General features: G+C 37.2%; 1 protein-coding gene across 1 annotated transcript in view; it reads left to right on the top strand.

The window, feature by feature from the left end:
• DPYD (dihydropyrimidine dehydrogenase) overlaps positions 1 to 20308 on the top strand; it is a 931708-nt gene that overhangs the window by 520615 nt on the left and 390785 nt on the right. Inside the window, exon 14 of the mRNA XM_069598442.1 lies at positions 6399 to 6563. Coding sequence (XP_069454543.1) covers positions 6399 to 6563 — 165 coding nt within the window. The remainder of the gene's footprint in view (positions 1 to 6398; positions 6564 to 20308) is intronic.

Below are 20308 nucleotides of genomic sequence, written 5' to 3'. Positions count from 1 at the left end.
CACTCTAGTTCCTAAAAGGCAATGCCAAAGAATGCTGAAACTACTGCACAATTGCACTCATCTCACACACTAGCAAAGTAATGCTCAAAATTCTCCAAGCCAGGCTTCAACAGTATGGGAACCGTGAACTTCCAGATGTTCAAGCTGGATTTAGAAAAGGCAGAGGAACCAGAGATCAAATTGCCAACATCCATTGGATCATCAAAAGAGCAAGGGAGTTCCAGAAAAAAAAAAATATATTTCTGCTTTATTTACTATGCCAAAACCTCTGACTGTATGGATCACAATAAATTGTGGAAAATTCTGAAAGAGATGGAAATACCAAACCACCTGACCTGCCTCTTGAGAAATCAGTATGCAGATCAGGAAGCAACAGTTACGATTGGACATGGAACAACAAACTCGTTCCAAATAGGAAAAGGAGTATGTCAAGGCTGTGTATTGTCCCCGTGCTTATTTAATTTATATGCAGAGCTCATCATGAGAAATGCTGGGCTGGATGAAGCAGAAACTGATCCAAGGAATCAAAATTGCTGGGAGAAATATCAATAACCTCATATATGCAGATGACTCCACCCTTATGGCAGAAATTGAAGAACTAAAGAGCCTCTTGATGAAAGTGAAAGAGGAGAGTGAAAAAGTTGGCTTAAAGCTCAACATTCAGAAAATGAAGATCGTGGCATCTGGTCCCATCACTTCATGGCAAATAGATGGCAAAACAATAGAAACAGTGTCAGACTTTATTTTTTGGGGCTCCAAAATCACTGCAGATGGTGACTGGAGCCATGAGATTAAAAGATGCTTGCTCCTTAGAAGGAAAGTTATTACCAACCTAGATAGCACTTTGAAAAGCAGAGACATTACTTTCCAACAAAGGTCCATCTAGTCAAGGCTTTGGTTTTTCTAGTAGTCTTGTGCAGATGTAAGAGTTGGACATAAAAAAAGCTGAGCACCGAGGAATTGATGCTTTTGAACTGTGATGTTGAAGAAGAGTCTTGAGAGTCCTTTGGACTGCAAGGAGATCTAACCAGTCCATCCTAAAGGAAATCAGTCCTGAATGTTCATTGGAAGGACTGATGTTGAAGCTGAAACTCTAATACTTTGGCCACCTGATGCGAAGAGCTGACTCATTTGAAAAGACCCTGATGCTGGGAAAGATTGAAGGTGAGAGGAGAAGGGGACAACAGAGGATGAGATGGTTGAATCGCATCACTGACTCAATATACATGAGTTTGAGTAATCTGCGGGAGTTGGTGATGAATAGGGAGGTCTGGCGTGCTGTGGTCCATGGGGTTGCAAAGAGTCGGACATGCCTGAGCGGCTGTACTGAACTGAAGTGATTTTTTAATATGTTTGTTTTGTTTTGTTAACTCCCTTGCAATGCTAATATGATTTATCTATTAAATATTAAAGCAAAATATTATCTTATTCAATAATACATTCTAGTATTCCCAGGTCAAATGCTTTAGCAAGTTATTGCCCAATTATTGAAGCTCTAACTCTAATCAGATAACTAAAGATTATTGATTGTATCCAAGTTTTCATTCATCTTTCATTTAATTAAAAAAGTCTGAATCTCCAGTCAGTGTAGAAGGTCTTTTGACAAAGCAGTGGCATATATGACTGAATTTGCAAACCAAAATCTAAAATAAAGTTTATGTTACTGATTTATCACTGAGTGTCCATATTGGAATTTTGGCACTTTAGATGAATTTGAAATATTCATATGCTGAATTTTTAAATTGCTGTGATGGTAACAATTGACTCATGGATATTTGAGTTCTACACAATAGGTGGCTGTAATTGGGGCAGTTATTCAGGATCTTCTATGCTTGAGTTAAGGAAAGAGAAAACTGATCCATTTAGAGGAGCACTATTGTTGTCCAGTCACTAAGTCATACTTGTGTGTGTGCTATCTTGCTTCAGTCGTGTCTGACTCTTTGGACCCCTATGGACTGTAGCCATCCGGGCTCCTCTGTCCATAGCATTCTCCAGGAAAGAATATTGGAGTGGGTTGTCATTCCCCTCTCCAGGGAAATTTTCCCAACCCAGGCATTGAACCCATGTCTGTTATATCTCCTGCACTGACACGCGAGTTCTTTACTACTAGCGCCACCGGGAAAGCTGCTAAGTCATAAATCAACATAAAGGAATAAACGATACGTGTCATGAAGTAGACAAAATTTCCCTTGATTTGCCTTGTACTTCCTGTTGATTCTTGGTTAAGGAAATCATCGATAATCCTCAAATGGTATATTACAGTTTAACATTGGTTTATAGAAGAGGAAAATGAAACACCTCCAACATTAACAATAAGTTCAGCCCATAGTACACAAATTCTCTAATGGAAGAATTTGAGGTTTTAAGGTATCACTGAGCAGGACATTTGAAGAAAGAAGCATTTGCTTAACTTTCCTTCGATTAAATGTCACAGCTTATTGTCCCTTTCGGCTGTTTTGAGTTCCTGGCCAAATTATCATTAGGAAGAATCCTGTAAAATAGCATATGGCTTAAAATTTCTGGACTATTGAATTTTTCGTTTCTCAGTACAGCTGTTATTCTTCTATTCATGTCTTTTTATTTTATTATATAAAAGAATCTCTGCACAGTCTGTGAAGATGTGAGCATAACCTAGGAACAAATAAATAGAAGAGGCAACTATAATTGGTTTAGGTCTTGATAGGAAGAAATCATCTTCTTATCAGGACCTTACCCAAAGAAATCTCTTAGGAATTCTTATGCACTTGAACTGGAAAAGCATGAGTTAGTTTATATATGAATGAGGTTATTCTGTTTGGATCTTAGAGATCTGATAATTCCAGCAATTTAGGGTCAATGGTCAAGAAGGTCTTAGAAGTTACAAGATGATCAAGTTCAATTACGCTTTGTGTCACTGAAGCTCTGCAGTAGGCTAGGATGGGGAGAAGTGGAGTATTAAGCAAATTACATCACTGCCTGCAGGCATCAGGAGGTAGCTATAGTGTCGGTTAGGGGACTGTTTTCAGAGAAAGTGTCTCTGAGGGATCAGGGTAAGCAAGTAAATGGACTAGTGTGTGTGTGTGCAGGCTATGTCACTTCAGTAGTGTCTGACTCTGCGATACTGTGGACTGTAACCCGCCAGGCTCTTCTGTCTATGGGATTCTCCAGGCAAGAATATTAGAGTGGATTGCCATTCCCTCCTCCAGGGAATCTTCCTGTTTAAGCCACAAATGAATGAGTCCCTGAATGTAAGTCCAAGCCCATTTGTTCACCAACAGAATAAGGCCAACAACGAATACCTTATAGTTCCCATACCTCAGGACAAGCCCTATTCTAGTACCTAGGATTTTAGTCTAGGTTCCTTCTTAAAACATTATTTGAAACAACAAGGATCTACTGCATAGCAACTGTCTTATAATAACCTATAATGGAAAAAAATCTGAAAAAAATACACACACTGTGCATCATGCTCAGTTGTGTCCAACTCTTTACAACCCCATGGACCATGCCAGGCTCTGTTGTTCACGGAACTTTCCAAGCAATAATACTGGAGTAGGTTGCCTTTTCCTACTTGAGGGGACTCTTCACTACCCAGGGATAAAACCCATGTTTCCTGTGACTTCTACATTGGCAGGAGGATTCTTTACCATTGCACCACCTGGGAAGGTCACGCGCACACACACACACACACACACACACACACACACACATACATATGAAAGAATCATTTTGCTCTACACATAAAGCTAACACAGCATTATAAATCAGATGTACTTCAATTGAAAAAAATTATTTGAACACATTAAAAGCTAGGCTAGAAGCTGGTTATGTAATAGTAAACAGGATATAGTTCCTTCCTTTCAAAATTTACACTCTACTGGAATGTACTGACAAGAATATAGACAATAAAAAATATAGAGTATTAAGAGTACCAATTGGGAAAGTTATGTACTGTGATGATGGTGTGAATAAGACCTGATGGAGTTGGAGAGATCAGAAGGGATTCCTAAATAGACTGAAGTCTAAGCTAAGTCCTAAAGAATGGGCAGGAGCATCAAGTCTAACGCATGAGTCAGTTTTGTTGAATAAGCAGAAAGTGCCGCTTCCAGATGCAGGGGTTCAGAATTAACCTCCCCAAAATGTGTCACTTTTGCATAAAGGTTATTTTGAGCTAAAAGAAGTCAAGATGCTTCAGCTTCAAGAAAAACCATTGCCCTCCCTTAACTACACAGAAGAATTTAAATTGGGAATTTTTCCCAGAAAAAAGTTACTTACCTAAAGTGATCCCATCTATACAACAAGGCAAGCATCTGCTTACCAAATATTTACTTTTCTTATTGACCTATAATGACCCTTCTGTTCTTGGAAGCCCTGTACCCCCATTCCTTTCCTTAACTCTGAATGGCATGTATATTTCATTTAACTTTTCTGTCTCTGAACCTCTCATGTATGTGGCGACTCTGACACTGTCACATATGTGGAATTCCTGCACATATGAAGTGAATTTCATTTTCTCCTGTTAGTCTATCTCATGTCAATTTAATTCTTAGACTAGTCTGAAAAATCTAGAAGCATAGAGGAAACCTTTTTCCTCCTTAACACAAACCAATACATTATAAGACAGTCATTTAAAACGTGTGGCCTTTCATTTGTGGAACTACCCAGTGCTAGGGCACATGACTTGATGAACTGAATATGAATTCATGTCCTGAATATATTTGCTTCCTTGGTCAAATTCTCCTGTGCTGAGCATAGCCTGTGACCTAGATTGGCCTTATCAAGGTGATGAAAAATTAGAGTAGAGGAGATAGCAGAGGAAAGGAGGAGCTCAAAGCTTAAAATTATGGATCTTGAAAATTGAAATATGAGAGAAAATCAGCCTGATTTGAATGAAACATTTCTAGAATTGTCCTCTCAGACCATAACAGCCTGAGAGTCCCTACCTCCATGAGCTGCACAGAAGGTACCTGCAGAGATACACTCCACACATTTAAGCATTTGCCAAGAAAGAAATTGGACTCACTAGGCATGAGCTTCCTGGAGTGACTGTACATGTCATTTTACCCGTTAAGATTGTGTAACATGGTTTCACAACAGCAAATCAAAGTAAGGCTGCTGACGTTCCTACAGTTACAATAGAAGTGAAATAGCTTAATTAGTAAAACATTAACTGGCAGGATTCCTATAAGTAAAAACGTACATATTTAAGGCAGCTTATTGTAACATTTATACCATTTATTTTATAATATACTAATTCGAATGTAAAAGTGAATGTAAATTGCCAGAAATTAACATGCAATGTGTAGAAAAGTCCTTTTATCCTCTGCAACTGTAGCATTTGGCAGATTCAGGAATAAATAATCTTTTGTGGCAAGGGTATGCCTTATCAAACATATGCAGATCAGCACTAATTAATGCTAATTAAGGTTTCCTGTCTATCTAGTTGGAAAAACGTCCAAATGTTATGAAATCCAGTTAGTATGCCTATTACACTAATTGTTTTATATGGGGTGGTTCTTAATTAAAATATGTAAATTGACCTTAATTGCTATATACTAATGGGGGTTCATGTTATCTCACTAAAAGTGACAAGATGGTGAGGAGGGGTACTTAAATGACTAATTCTGATAAATCCTTAACTAAATGACCTTTACTCAAAATTAATTTTAATTGGAAGTTGGCTAAAGAAACATTTTTCTTCTTTGTTTCATTTTGGTTTTTTGTAATGTAAGAATGTTCCTCTTCTTTGTTAATACAGCTTTAGAAGCAGTTATGTATTGTTAATTACACTTAACAAGCAAGTTAATTTGACTGTTTACTGTTTATAGTTATCAGGAAGTTATTGATATCCTCATTTCAGTTTTGGGAAAAATTGGTTCTTATTGAATGTAAATTTATAGTTAGAATCATATAGGTAAGTCAACCTAGTTTGTTAGAATGTGTTTTAAGGTGTGATGAGTCAGTGGTGCTAATATATACTCTAGCTGATTTATATTGAAATTACTTTTTAGAAAAAAGAAATTTCTTTGCAAACATTAACTCTTATTTGAGTTAAAATCTCACTAATGATACTTAGATTAAATAGACTGAAATAATATTTTGACATTTTACTTGATGTGTTTTTATTTATTATTTAATTGCAAACAAATTAAAATGTATATGCCACAAACCAGTGTAAATGAATTTATGTATTTTTTCCACCATCCTAACCTTTCAATTATAGGAAGTAATTTAAATAAAGCTAACAAATATTATATTTTACTTTTTCATTAAGTAGTTTATGTTCAGCTGTAATTTAAAATATATTAAAAATGTGAGACAGGACTTGGTAGAATGCTGTCATATGGAAATGAGCATAGAATGAAGATAACAGTTTTTCTTTGCAGAAACGAGACCCAATATCTTTACTCTTTCAACAGGATATAGTGACAAATGTTTCACCCAGAATCATCCGGGGGACCACCTCTGGCCCCATGTACGGCCCTGGACAAAGCTCTTTCCTGAATATTGAGCTCATCAGTGAAAAAACGGCTGCATATTGGTGTCAAAGTGTCACTGAACTAAAAGCCGACTTTCCAGACAATGTAAGTGTGATTTAACGCCTAAAACAAAAGAATTGGCATAAGTTGGTGAATGTTTATTTAAACATCCAATTCGTAGGCTTATAAATATTAATGTGTATAATATATTTTATTAAAGAATCTGCCAGTTGCTTTGCTGATGCATAGAAAGATAAAAAAGAAAGAAATGCTAAAGAACTCATAAAAATCCACACAATGTAAGGCTTTGTTATAAATGGGTGCCATGTAGATGAAAGAAGTATCTATATAAGCAGGAGGAAGAGAAATGAAATACTCATTTTATTGAGTTGGTTTTCACTGTATGTGGCTAGTATTTATGAAGGTGATGACCTTAGGAAGAAATTGCAGACTGTAAATCATTTTAAATATAAAGCTGAAGCAGATGCAGAATTTCTTATGTAGTTTATATTTTTCAGTGGGAAATAACTTACCAAATATTTTAACACCTTTATTCTGAATGAGCAAACTAGTTTTTATAAAACCTTTTTTTCCTTCTAAAGTGCTATATACAAATATTACAGTCAAATCAGGCTTACAGATAGTATTTTGCTTCTTTGTGGATTTTTATATATTGCCTGTGTTTTTTTTTAGTCCACAGTATTTTTCTCTTCAATATTGGTTAGGATTGTCCTTAATGTCATTCATTCATTCTCCTCCTTGTCCCCTCGCCCCTTTCACTGTGCACACACGTGCACCCCCTCACACATTTCTCCCTGTTTCTCTCTCAATGAGCTGCTGGTGAATTGATGTTGAGGTTTGGGGCAATGTTTGCATTGTAAAAAGATTTTTCTGCGATGATCTTTTAGAGATAAATGAGAAGACTTCAAATATTCTAATAATAATAATAATAATAAATAATTTAAAATCCAATGAAATATGTGGATGTTTGCCCACAAATTGATAAATCAGAAAATTTTACAAAGGGACTTCAGCTATCACACATTTGCCTAGCTCATCAGGTTTATTTTTCTATTTTAGAAAGCTCTAATTGTTTCCAAATTCTCTCTTATCTTAAAACATAATCACGTAAGATACAATTTAGCTTCTTCAGTTCAACCCTTCAGATATGAAAGAAACTAAATAAAGGCCATCTGAAATCAACAGCTTCTGCTTATTAGGAATTTTTTAATTTTGGAGCTTGATGTTACAATTATCAGTTTGAGCGTTATACAATCAACTCTAGTAACAATTTTGTTGGACTATATGTATTTTAAAGAATCCATATGATTTGGAAACCTCTTCTCATACTGCCAAGGACAAAAGTGGTCAACCATAAAAATAATTATTAATATATTTTAAAACATAGTCTACAGTTTTATAAAATAAAATAATAATGGTAATAAGTAAGTGTGTGTGCATGCTTAGTTGGTTCAGTCATGTTTGACTCTTTGTGACACTATGACCCTATGTAAGAATGAGCACTTACATGATAATCACTCTGTACTAGATATGGTTATAAATACTTTATATATTTTAATACTCATTTGATTTTCTAATACCTTTATAAGATAGGTAGTACTATTCCTCCCATTTCACAGATGAGGAAACTGAGGCATGTGGCATTAGGTAGCATGCTTAAGGCTCACAGCTGTTATATGGTGATGCCAAAATTTGAGCTTGAAATTTGACTTTAGCATCCATGCCCTTTCTAGTAATAGTGTTCCATAGTATACTTGCTTATATGCAATATCATTTCAGGTCCTCTTAAAAGCTCAGTATTACTTATTTACTGCAAAATAAGAATAGTATGAAATATTCCTTCAATAGTATTTAGATGAGTCAATATAATTTTAAAAAAAACCTTTTTCTGGACAATAACTCCTATTAATAACTTGTCTTAAAGCTCATCTGATACTTTCTACCCTTTCTTGAGCAGGGATAAGATGTTATAATAATGGCCTCTAAGAAAGTTAAGACAAAACCCTTCCTTGCTTTGTGATTCTACAGTCAAGTAGAAAGACTTGAATGCATTTAAATGTTCTTTTCAATTTCCCTGGAAACAATTTTCTTCTCCTATAATGCTGCTTCTTCTGAGAAAACAATACATGCTTTTCTTGTTTCTAATTCTTTCACCATTTAGATTTCACTCATTATTCTTTTTCTGTATTCTTAGAACTAATTTCTAACATTTTTACTCCCCATATTAAAGTTAACATTTTAAATACAATTAAAATGGCATTCCCATTTGAACTCATAGAAATAATGCATGTGCACCTAGATATTGCCATGCTGAGAGTAGAATATCCCCCACTGTTTTAGAATTACTCTGATGCCAAACCCAATGAGCTGCATGAAAGAAGGTGACCCTTCATTTTCCAAGTTTAATTATCACTCTCACTGGAGTTTTCCCACATCATTCTCAAGTGCGTGGCTGCCACCTTTAATGACAGGGATTGGATAATTCAACCCATTGTGGCAGCTTCTAACCAAGGGCTAACTTTTTTGAAAAAGAAATTGTGTTGGGGGGCTTATAGGTCAGCTAACACCCGTAACCAGCATCCATCTCTATTTCCAAAGACAGTAGGCACCAGTTGACCATGGACTAGAGGAGACAGCAGGAAGAACATCTTCAATATAAAGATGAAATGTCTTGTAAGGGGGCTTGTTTCTTAACTGTCACAGAATTATACCAAAGCCTACACTTATATGGGCTTCCCCGGTGGCACAGTGGTAAAGAACCCACCTGCCAATGCAGGAAACGCAAGAGACATGGGTTTGATCCCTGGGTCAAAAAGATCCCCTGTAATAGGAAATGGCAACCCACTCTGGTATTCTTTCCTGGAAAATTCCATGGACAGGGGAGCCTGGCAGGCTGTAGTCCATGAGGTCACAAAGAGTTAGGCATGACTGAGCGAATGATCACCCACACCCACAAACACACCCACACACACCCACACATACACATACACACGCACATACTAGACTTCTTGGCTTTCAGGGTTTCCTTTTATTTATCTGTGAGTTAAATTTGGCACACTGATAATTGTATCAATCAATCTATTACAAAGGGGTTTTTTTTTTCCCTAAGCTGAGATTTTTGCAATGCTTATTATGAAATGTATAATTAAGGCTTGCAGAAATCAATTTTAACTTTCATTCTTACTACGAAAACCTTAGAAATCATATATTTTAGGCTTCCAAAAAATTTTACCAACAAATACCTGCTGCATTTTGTCTGAAGGCACTGAATTAGGAAGCAAAGACTGACATTTTCTATCATTTGTGGCAGTTAGAGTGAGAGTTAGGCAAAAGGTAAGGATTTATCACTGAGTCGGCTAGTGAAGGTAGAAAAGGGAATGATGGCTTGGTTAGAGAAATTAGCAAAGGAAGAACAATGGTATGTAATACTTCTGTTATAAGATATGTCATTTCTACTGAAGCCCTTTCTCAGTTTATGACTGAAAGACCAGCACTGCACACACTATGTTCAAAATGACTCAGGTTGCCGTTTGTCAGCATTCTGAAGATGCATTCCTGATTAGTAGCCTCTAAATACAGAGTTCTTAAGTTTGTGTGGATGCCATGACCTCTGTAGGTACCCTGGTGAAACCTAAAAGCCCATTTCAGAATACAATTTTGAGTGCATAAAACAAAATTTGCAAGGTAATAAAATATTCCCATTATATTAAAATGAAATTCTTGAATTATTTTAAAAAATATTAGTAATATATAGTACTCTTTAATAAGAGACTAAAAATACAGTCTAATGGCAGATCTAATACCTACTGCAGTCTCGATGTAATGGTGACTTCAAGTGACACCTTGAGCTATCTGCAGCAACTCTACAACTCAACAGGATTCTACGTGGTTTCCTTTGGTGCAAAGTCACAGGTATTGATAGTGTTACACTGGTTTGTTGCTTCATGATAGAGGAAATGATACATTTGAATGCGAGTCTCAGGAAAATAAAGATGTAAATTTTTTTCCATCCAAGTTCATGAATTTACTATTTTCTATCAAGAGTTCTAAGAACTTCAGATTAAGAATATCTGTCTTGCATTTCCTAATTCTAGTTGCCTATTAGGATCTCCAGGAGACAGTGTTCATTGCAGCACTGTTTACAACAACCAGTACATGGAAGCAACCTAAGTGTCCATCAACAGATGAATGGATAAAGACAATATAGTACATATTTACCATGGAATATTACTCAGCCCTAAAAAAGAATGAGTTTGAGTCTGTTGTAGTCAGGTGGATGAACCTGGAGCCTGTTATGCAGGGTGAAGTCAGCCAGAAAGAGAAAAACAAATATTGCATATTAATTCATATTTATGGAAACTAGAATGTTAGCAGTGATGGACCTATTTGCAGGAAAGAAATGGAAATGTAGACACAGAGAATGGACTTGTGGACACAGTGGGGAAAGGAGAGGGAAGGATGAACTTAGAAAGTAGCATTCACGTATATACACTGTGCTGTGCTCTGCTTAGTCGCTCAGTCATGTTCAACTCTTTGCGACCTTTTGGACTCTGGCCAGCTAGGCTCATCTGTCCACAGGGATTTTCCAGGCAAGAATACTGGAGTGAGTTGGGTTGGGGACATGGGAGAGAGTAGGACTGTGTGTGTGTGTGTATATATATAAATATATAATTATGGCTGATTTGTGGTTTTGTACAGGAAATCAACACAATATTGTAAAGCAATTATCCTCCTATTAAAAGATAAGTTAAAAAGCGCAGTATGTTCTAGGAAATTTATAATCAGAACATGAATCTGAGATGTGTCCTAGTTAAGCTGATATACTTGTAAGGAAAAATTAAAGAATTCTTTAGGCATCCAGGCAACAAGATACTATCAAAGGGGAAAGACAGTGATAAAAATTCTCAATATTAAAAATACTCCAGATATTAAATTAAAAAAAGAAATAAAAGTTCAGCACCAAGTCTTAGCTTGACTGAGATGATGTGACCAAAATGATGATGTGACCAAATGATGACTCAGTTACCAGTTTCATTGTGGGTGAACTTAACTTCACCAAGAAATTAAGTCCAGCCTCTTAGGAAAAAGAAAGTCACTAGAGAAATATTTAGCATTACAGACTTAAAAGTAAAGCCACACCACACTGCCTTGTTTTAGACTACTTTAGCAAGTTGTTAGAAGGGTTGCTTGCTGCCCCCCTAGACAGTGTTCACCCTCAACTCAGAAGGATGCTATAGGTTTCAAACAGAAGACCCTCTGGCCTGGTGTTTGCAGAGAGAGTTTTGGAGAGCCTCTCACAACTGAGCCATAGAAATCAGCCTGTCCCTACATCCAGAGCCCCTTGCAAGTGTCTGAAAAGAATGAAGGGTTTAAACTGTACCCGCTTTGTTGATAGATCATGTCAATGATCTAATGGGTATGCAGTTCCCCATGCCTCCCTCACTTTCATGCTCTTTGCAGCCCCTTCTCAGATTCCATGTCAAGAGAGCCCTCCCTGTTTCCTCTGGGGTTTGGCCAGGTCCTCTGCTGTGGTCAGAAGGTTTTCAGTCCTCATGACACTGATCACGGTGGTCTGTCGACATTTGTGCTGTCTATCAATGTCTGCCTCCCAGCAAAGGAGGACTACTAAGTCAGGTGTTTTTCTGGCTCTTAGCACACACCTGATGTGTTGGGCTTCTAGGAAATTATATCTATATATTAATAAAATGGTCACGTCGCTTTATCATCTTAAGTCATAAGTTCAGTCTTTAAGACTAGCCTCAGCATTAATATATGATATTGTTTCTCTCTCTCAGACTTATTTTACTCTTTATGACCTGCTCTAGGACCAAAGACTCAAGGTTTCAACACCATGTCAAAGTTTGTATCTTTTTCAGATGTATTTTGTACAACATTAACTTGTTAATTTTGAAAATATTTCTGTGCTTTGCAGATGATCCATGTTGGAAATTAAGAAGGAAATAATGAAACAAAAATGATTCAGTGTTTTGTTTTTTTTTTCAAAGAATCTCTGGGAGAGTTAGGCCCTATACTAGTTCAATCATTTCAGTAGTTCTGGCATGGATAAAGTGAATATATATCTATGTGTATGTATATGTATGTTTGTGTGTGTTTAAAGTTCAATTAATTGTACTACATGTATAATCAATATCACTCATGAACTTTGCATACATCATTAAATATTTATAAAACTCCTAAACCAGAACTATTTATTGGGAGCTGTTTATTTGTGCCAGGAACTGTACTAAGGGCTTTATGTATCTGTGAAACAAAGATTTCCTCCATTTTACAGATGAGGGAACTGACATTAGAGATATTGCTTTAACTGTCCGGATCACAGAGTTAGTAAGTTAATGCATTGAAACTGGAAATCATCCCATTATACCATGCAGCGGGTTCCATTTGGCTATAAAGAACCTGAGGAATTAAGAGCATATGTGTTACAATCCTCCCTTGCTGATATGGGCCAAATAGATTGAGCTTTCTCAACTGCAGACTCCCCAGAACAATTAAAAACCCCAAATCTTTTCACTTGACAAAGAAAGTTCTGTCATTAATTCCAGTGAAGAATATTTCATGGCTCAGCTCTTTTGGCTTTGCAGAGATGGAGGTGTATCTATAGAAAATAATACCAGCAACTTGGTGTGGACTGATTTGAACTGTTTACCCAGCCTCCTTTTAAGTTCTGTATTTGAAAATAGGAAGTTGAGAGTCAGATCTAGGTATCTTCCAAACAGGAGGATGCTCTCTGTTTATTCGGCAGACGTGCATCACCCCATCATTCCCGTACAGTCTTCTTACAGGGGTCCTGGAGGCTGACTCAGCAGAAGTGGGCTTTCTTTTCTTTGGCATATGTGTAACTAAGTCTAACTAATTAGAAATTGGGGGGGGGGGGCTGTTACTCATGCAATCTGGTCAGAGAAATAAAATTTAGTAACAAATAAAACTACAATAAATATATTATTAGCCAGCAGTGATCAGTACACGCTCATTACTTTTGCTTTCCTATCACAGAGTTTATGAAGTACAAATAGCACCCTAGCTCTTCTCTCCTCATATCCCAAGAAAAGGGTTTCACCAACAGAGATGTACGAATCTCGTATTTTTAGTGATTCTTCTGAATTTGAGTTACTTATGCTTTATGTAGACTCTAAGGTCTTCTGATTTCTTCCTCAATGTTTTATTCATTGTACTTCTTTTCCTTAATATCATTCATTCATTTGCTCTATCCAGAATTATTTGAGCTTATTTTTCACATTTCTGTAAATTTCTACATGTTCCCATGCTGGTTTATTTTAAATAAAACTGGTTTTTGTTTTTTTCTCTTTGTTAGAAAATTACTGGATCAGGCATTGAAGGGAAGCCTAGTAAATCCTCTAGGAAGCCCTTCCCTTTTTCACACCATCGCTTAAGTAGTGATTTTGTAACGCTGTGAATTCCAGAAGACAGATATTTCCCAACTTCCTTTTTTTTTTTTTTGCTAAAATCTCAAACAATTTTCCAGTGACATTATTATTTTTTTAAAAAAAGATCTATTTAGTGTGTGTAAATAAAAATAAATCATATTTAAATACATCATAGTCTAAACAATAAAATATAAAATGGAAATTTAAAATATTAAAGTGGATGGGGCAAAACAGTTCATGTCCAGTTATCTTTTTTTTTTTTTAACATTTTAGTTTTTTATTTTTTAAATTTTAAAATCTTTAATTCTTACATGCATTCCCAAACATGAACCCCCCTCCCACCTCCCTCCCCATAACATCTTTCTGGGTCATCCCCATGCACCAGCACCAAGCATGCTGCATCCTGCGTCAGACATAGACTGGCGATTCAATTCACATGATAGTATACATGTTAGAATGTCATTCTCCCAAATCATCCCACCCTCTCCCTCTCCCTCTGAGTCCAAAAGTCCGTTATACACATCTGTGTCTCTTTCCCTGTCTTGCATACAGGGTCGTCATTGCCATCTTCCTAAATTTCATATATATGTGTTAGTATACTGTATTGGTGTTTTTCTTTCTGGCTTACTTCACTCTGTATAATCGGCTCCAGTTTCATCCATCTCATCAGAACTGATTCAAATGAATTCTTTTTAACGGCTGAGTAATACTCCATTGTGTATATGTACCACAGCTTTCTTATCCATTCATCTGCTGATGGACATCTAGGTTGTTTCCATGTCCTGGCTATTATAAACAGTGCTGCGATGAACATTGGCGTACATGTGTCTCTTTCAGTTCTGGTTTCCTCGGTGTGTATGCCCAGCAGTGGGATTGCTGGGTCATAAGGTAGTTCTATTTGCAATTTTTTAAGGAATCTCCACACTGTTCTCCAAAGTGGCTGTACTAGTTTGCATTCCCACCAACAGTGTAGGAGGGTTCCCTTTTCTCCACACCCTCTCCAGCATTTATTGCTTGCAGATTTTTGGATCACAGCCATTCTGACTGGTGTGAAGTGGTACCTCATTGTGGTTTTGATTTGCATTTCTCTAATAATGAGTGATGTTGAGCATCTTTTCATGTGTTTGTTAGCCATCCGTATGTCTTCTTTGGAGAAATGTCTATTTAGTTCTTTGGCCCATTTTTTGATAGGGTCGTTTATTTTTCTGGAGTTGAGCTGCAGAAGTTGCTTGTATATTTTTGAGATTAGTTGTTTGTCAGTTGCTTCATTTGCTATTATTTTCTCCCATTCAGAAGGCTGTCTTTTCACCTTGCTTATATTTACTTAGGAATATATCTACCTAAAGAAACTAAAGACCTATATATAGAAAACTATAAAACACTGATGAAAGAAATCAAAGAGGACACTAATAGATGGAGAAATATACCATGTTCATGGATTGGAAGAATCAATATAGTGAAAATGAGTATACTACCCAAAGCAATTTACAAATTCAATGCAATCCCTATCAAGCTACCAGCCACATTTTTCACAGAACTAGAACAAATAATTTCAAGATTTGTGTGGAAATACAAAAAACCTCGAATAGCCAAAGCAATCTTGAGAAAGAAGAATGGGACTGGAGGAATCAACTTGCCTGACTTCAGGCTCTACTACAAAGCCACAGTCATCAAGACAGTATGGTACTGGCACAAAGACAGACATATAGATCAATGGAACAAAATAGAAAGCCCAGAGATAAATCCACACACATATGGACACCTTATCTTTGACAAAGGAGGCAAGAATATACAATGGAGTAAAGACAATCTCTTTAACAAGTGGTGCTGGGAAAACTGGTCAACCACTTGTAAAAGAATGTAACTAGATCACTTTCTAACACCGCACACAAAAATAAACTCAAAATGGATTAAAGATCTAAATGTAAGATCAGAAACTATAAAACTCCTAGAGGAGAACATAGGCAAAACACTCTCAGACATAAATCACAGCAGGATCCTCTATGATCCACCTCCCAGAATACTGGAAATAAAAGCAAAAATAAACAAATGGGATCTAATTAAAATTAAAAGCTTCTGCACAACAAAGGAAAATATAAGCAAGGTGAAAAGACAGCCTTCCAGTTATCTTAATAAGTATCTGTTTTCACTTTTCTAGAGTATATGGAGTCCAGGGATGAAAGGCGTAGGGTTTAGAATCAGAATGGATTTAAATCTCAGCAGCTCCTCTGACTTGTTACTTTATTGATACTTAGCCTCATTCTCATCAGTATGATGATAATACCATCTCTCAGAGTTTGTTGTAAAAATTAAATGAGATATTATAGGTAATGAGCTTGACATATTGCAAGTATTTGTGATTTTAAATTATACTGCAGAGAATGTATCCTTAGTCACTCAGTTGTATCTCTTTTGAGACCTCATGGACTATAGCTGGCCAGGCTCCTTTGTCCCTGGGATTCTCCCAGCAAGTATATTGGAGTGGGTTGCCATTTCCTTCTCCAAGGGATCTTCCCAACCCAGGGATCAAACCCATAGCTCTCACATCTCCTACATTGGCAGACAGATTCTTTACCACTGAGCCACCTGGGAAACACTTCATAGAATAACTATGCATTTAGATTTTATTTCTACTAAAAATAATAATTGGTTTTCATGAAATATTCTGAGGGGTAGATTTAGCAAATAAAAGGAAACATCATTTGTATAGCTCTTGAATCATATTGCCCAATTGATTTTCAAAACATTTATAAACAGTTCATATAAAAGACACTATTTCAGAAATAATTACCAATTAAAAATTAAATACTAAGTTAATAAATATATTTTTAGTGATTATTCTGAATTTGAGTTAATTATACGTTACGTAGAACGTAAGGTCTTCTGATTCTTTCCTCAATGTTTCATTCATTGTGCTTCTTTGCCTTAATATCATTCATTCAGTTGACTTAGCTTCTGATTAAAATAAAACTAGAATAATGACAGTTATTTTCTTGGTTTCAGCATAGAAACAAAGAAAAATTAAGCTATATTTAATTCCACAAAACAAGAGCAGCCAAAATTAATAAGAAAACATAATATAGCTCATAGTTACATGATTTGTTTCTGGCTCCATGTAGCCAAGCATTTTCTTAAGATAAGTCATTTCTAGTTCCTTAAAAGAAAACATCAGCAGCATCCTAGATGAAGCAATGGGATTGGAGTTACTCTCAATTGAAATAGTAGCATCCAAAAACTTATATATGAAACAACAATTTTTAAGAGGAGAACATCAGTCAGTAAAGACAGTGGTCACTGAGAGATGGAAAGCAAAGGAAATGAACTCTGCCATTGCCCAAGAAAATTTCCAGGCTACAGGGCAGGCAGCAAAACCCAGTCAGAAATCAGAAAAGCAGAACTGAGAGTCCAGAGAGAAAAAGGGCGACTAGCATTCACAAAATAAAGTATCAGAAAGTAGAGAGCTGTATACAGAAAGACCTTTGGAGATTTGCAAAAGATCCCTTGAGTATTTAACAGAGTACAGATCAGCTCGTGCCTGTTAGTAAATCAGACTACAAAAAGAACTTTCAGAATGGATTTGAGGGGCTATTATTCAATTTTCACATATATCTGGAAATTATGACTCTTCTTGACAGCCAGAGTGAAAAACCTTATGAATCACAATTAGCCATAGGCCAAGCACTTATTTAGGTATGCCCAGCAAACCTAAAAGCCAGACCTGAAAGGATAAAAATATGTCTAAGTAATGTAACTGCTAAGAATGTGAAGTAGAAGGACATGTGTTCATTCTCTCCTGTGGGAACTTCAAAATTGCGATTTGCTGCTGAACAACCAACAGGAGAATGTTGGATCCTACCAAAAACAGATACCCCACATCCAAGGGTGAAGGAGAACCCTCTACACGACAGCAGGAGGAGCGAAATCTCATTTAGAATCAAATTCCATGCCCGCCAGATACACTCGAGGGCTCAAATAAAAACTTGTGTGCACCAGGACCCAGAGACCGTGCAGAGACTGAGCCAGAGCTGCCTTTGAGTGTTTGAGCATCTCCTGCAGATGCACAGGTCAGCAGTGGCTTGCCATGGGGACAGGGGCTCTGGCTGCAGCAGATCTGGGAGGCAAGGTGTGTGGCTTAAGTCCTCTTGGAGGAGGTCGCCATAAGACCTACCACGGAGCCACCCAGCAGACAACCCACAAACTGGAAAACAATTATACCAAAGAAGTTCTCACACTGTTATGCAAGTTCTTGGACCCACAACAGATTTCCCAAACCTGGGGATCTGACAAAGAGACTGAGAACCCCCAGGGAATTTGATTTGGAGGCCAGAGGGATTTGATTACAGAACTTCCACAGGACTGGGAAACAGACTCTTGGAAAGCACACACACACAAAAAAACCTTGTGCACACCAAGACCCAGAAGAAAGGAGCAGTGACCCCACAAGAGACTGACCAGACCTACCTGTGAGTGTCCAGGAGTTTCTGGCAGAATTGTGAGTCAACAGTGGCCTGCCATGGGGTCAGCGGCACTGAATACGATAGTGCTGGCATAAGTCCTTTTGAAGAGAGAGAACAAAGGAAGGGAACACAGCCCATCAAAAAAATTGGATTAAATATTTACTGAACATAGAGCCACCCATCAAACAAGACCCAGATTCCTCCACAGCCGGTCCCTCCCATCAGGAAGTTTCCATAAGCCTCTTATCTTTATCCATCAGAGGGCAGACAACTTGAAAACCATAGTCACATAAAACCAGCCAAACTGATGACATGGATCATAGCCTTGTCTAACTCAATGAAACTATGAGCTATGCCATGCAGGGCTACCCAGGACAGATGGGTCATGGTGGAGAGTTCTGACAAAACTTGGTCTGCTGGAGAAGGGAGTAGCACACCACTTCAGTATTCTTGCCTTGAGAACCCCATGAACAGTATGAAAAGGCAAAAAGATATGACACTAAAGATGAACTCCCCAGGTCAATAGGTGCCCAATATGCTACTGGAGAACAGTGGAGAAATAACTCCACAAAGAATGAAGAGATGGAGCTGAAGGAAAAACAACACCCAGTTGCGGATATGACCGGGTGATGGAAGTAAAGTCCAATGCTGTAAGAACAATATTGCATAGGAACCTGGAATGTTAGGTCCATGAATCAGACTAATTTTGAAGTGGTCAAACAGGAGATGGAAAGCATGAACATCAACATTTTAGGAATCTGTGAACCAAAATGAACCAGAATGGGAGAATTTAATTCAGACGACTATTATATCTACTACTACTACTTCTAAGAATCCCTTAGAAGAAACAGAGTAGCTCTTATAGTCAACAGAAGAGTCCTAAATGCAGTACTTGGTGTAGTCTCAAAAATGACAGAATGAACTCAGTTTGATTTCAAGGCAAACCATGCAATATCACAGTGATCCAAGTCTATGCCCCAAACACCAAAGATGAAGAAGCTGAAGTTGAGTGGTTCTATGAAGCCCTACAAGACCTTCAGGAACCAGTACAAAAAAAGACATCCTTTTTATCATAGGGGACTGGAATGCAAAAGTAGGAAGTCAAGAGATACCCGGAGTAATAGGCAAGTTTAGCCTTGGAGTACAAAATGAAGCAGGGCAAAGACTAACAGAGTTTTGCCAAGAGAACGCACTGGTCATAGCAAACACCCTGTTCAAGCAACACAAGAGAGGTCTCTACATGTGGACATTACCAGATGGTCAATACCAAAATCAGATTGATTATATTCTTTGCAGCCAAAGATGGAGAAGCTCTATACAGCAGGCAAAAACAAGACCAGGAGCTGACTGTGGCTCAGATCATGAACTTATTGCAAGATAAGATTAAGTTGAAGAAAATAGGGAAACCACTAGACCCTCAGGTATTACCTAAATCAAATCCCTTATGATTATACAGTGTAAGTGACAAATAGATTCAAGGGATTAGGTCTGATAGACAGAGTGCCTAAAGAACTATGGAGAGAGGTTCATGACATTGTACAGGAAGTGGTGATCAAAACAATCCCCAAAAAAGAAATGAAGAAAGGCAAAATGGTGTCTGAGGAGGCCTTACAAATAGCTGAGAAAAGAAGAGAAGGGAAACAAAAAGGAAAGATATACCCAACTGAATACAGAATTCCAAAGAATAGCGAGGAGAGATAAGAAAGCCTTCCTATTGATCAGTGCAAAGAAATAGAGGAAAACAATAGAATGAAAATGACTAGAGATCTCTTCAACAAAATGAGAGATCCCAAGGGAATATTTCACGCAAGGATGGGCATAATAAAGGACAGATATGGTATGGACCTAACAGAAGCAGAAGATACTAAGAAGAGGTGACAAGAATGCACAGAAGAACTAAACAAAAAAAGATCTTAATTACCCAGATATCCACAATGGTGTGATCACTCACCTAGAGCCAGACATC

Source organism: Ovis canadensis, chromosome 1 (genome assembly GCF_042477335.2).
Source record: "Ovis canadensis isolate MfBH-ARS-UI-01 breed Bighorn chromosome 1, ARS-UI_OviCan_v2, whole genome shotgun sequence".
Classification (NCBI taxonomy): Eukaryota; Metazoa; Chordata; class Mammalia; order Artiodactyla; family Bovidae; genus Ovis; species Ovis canadensis.
The sequence above is the reverse complement of the archived record's forward strand: the minus strand, read 5'-3'. Positions and strand labels throughout refer to the sequence as shown.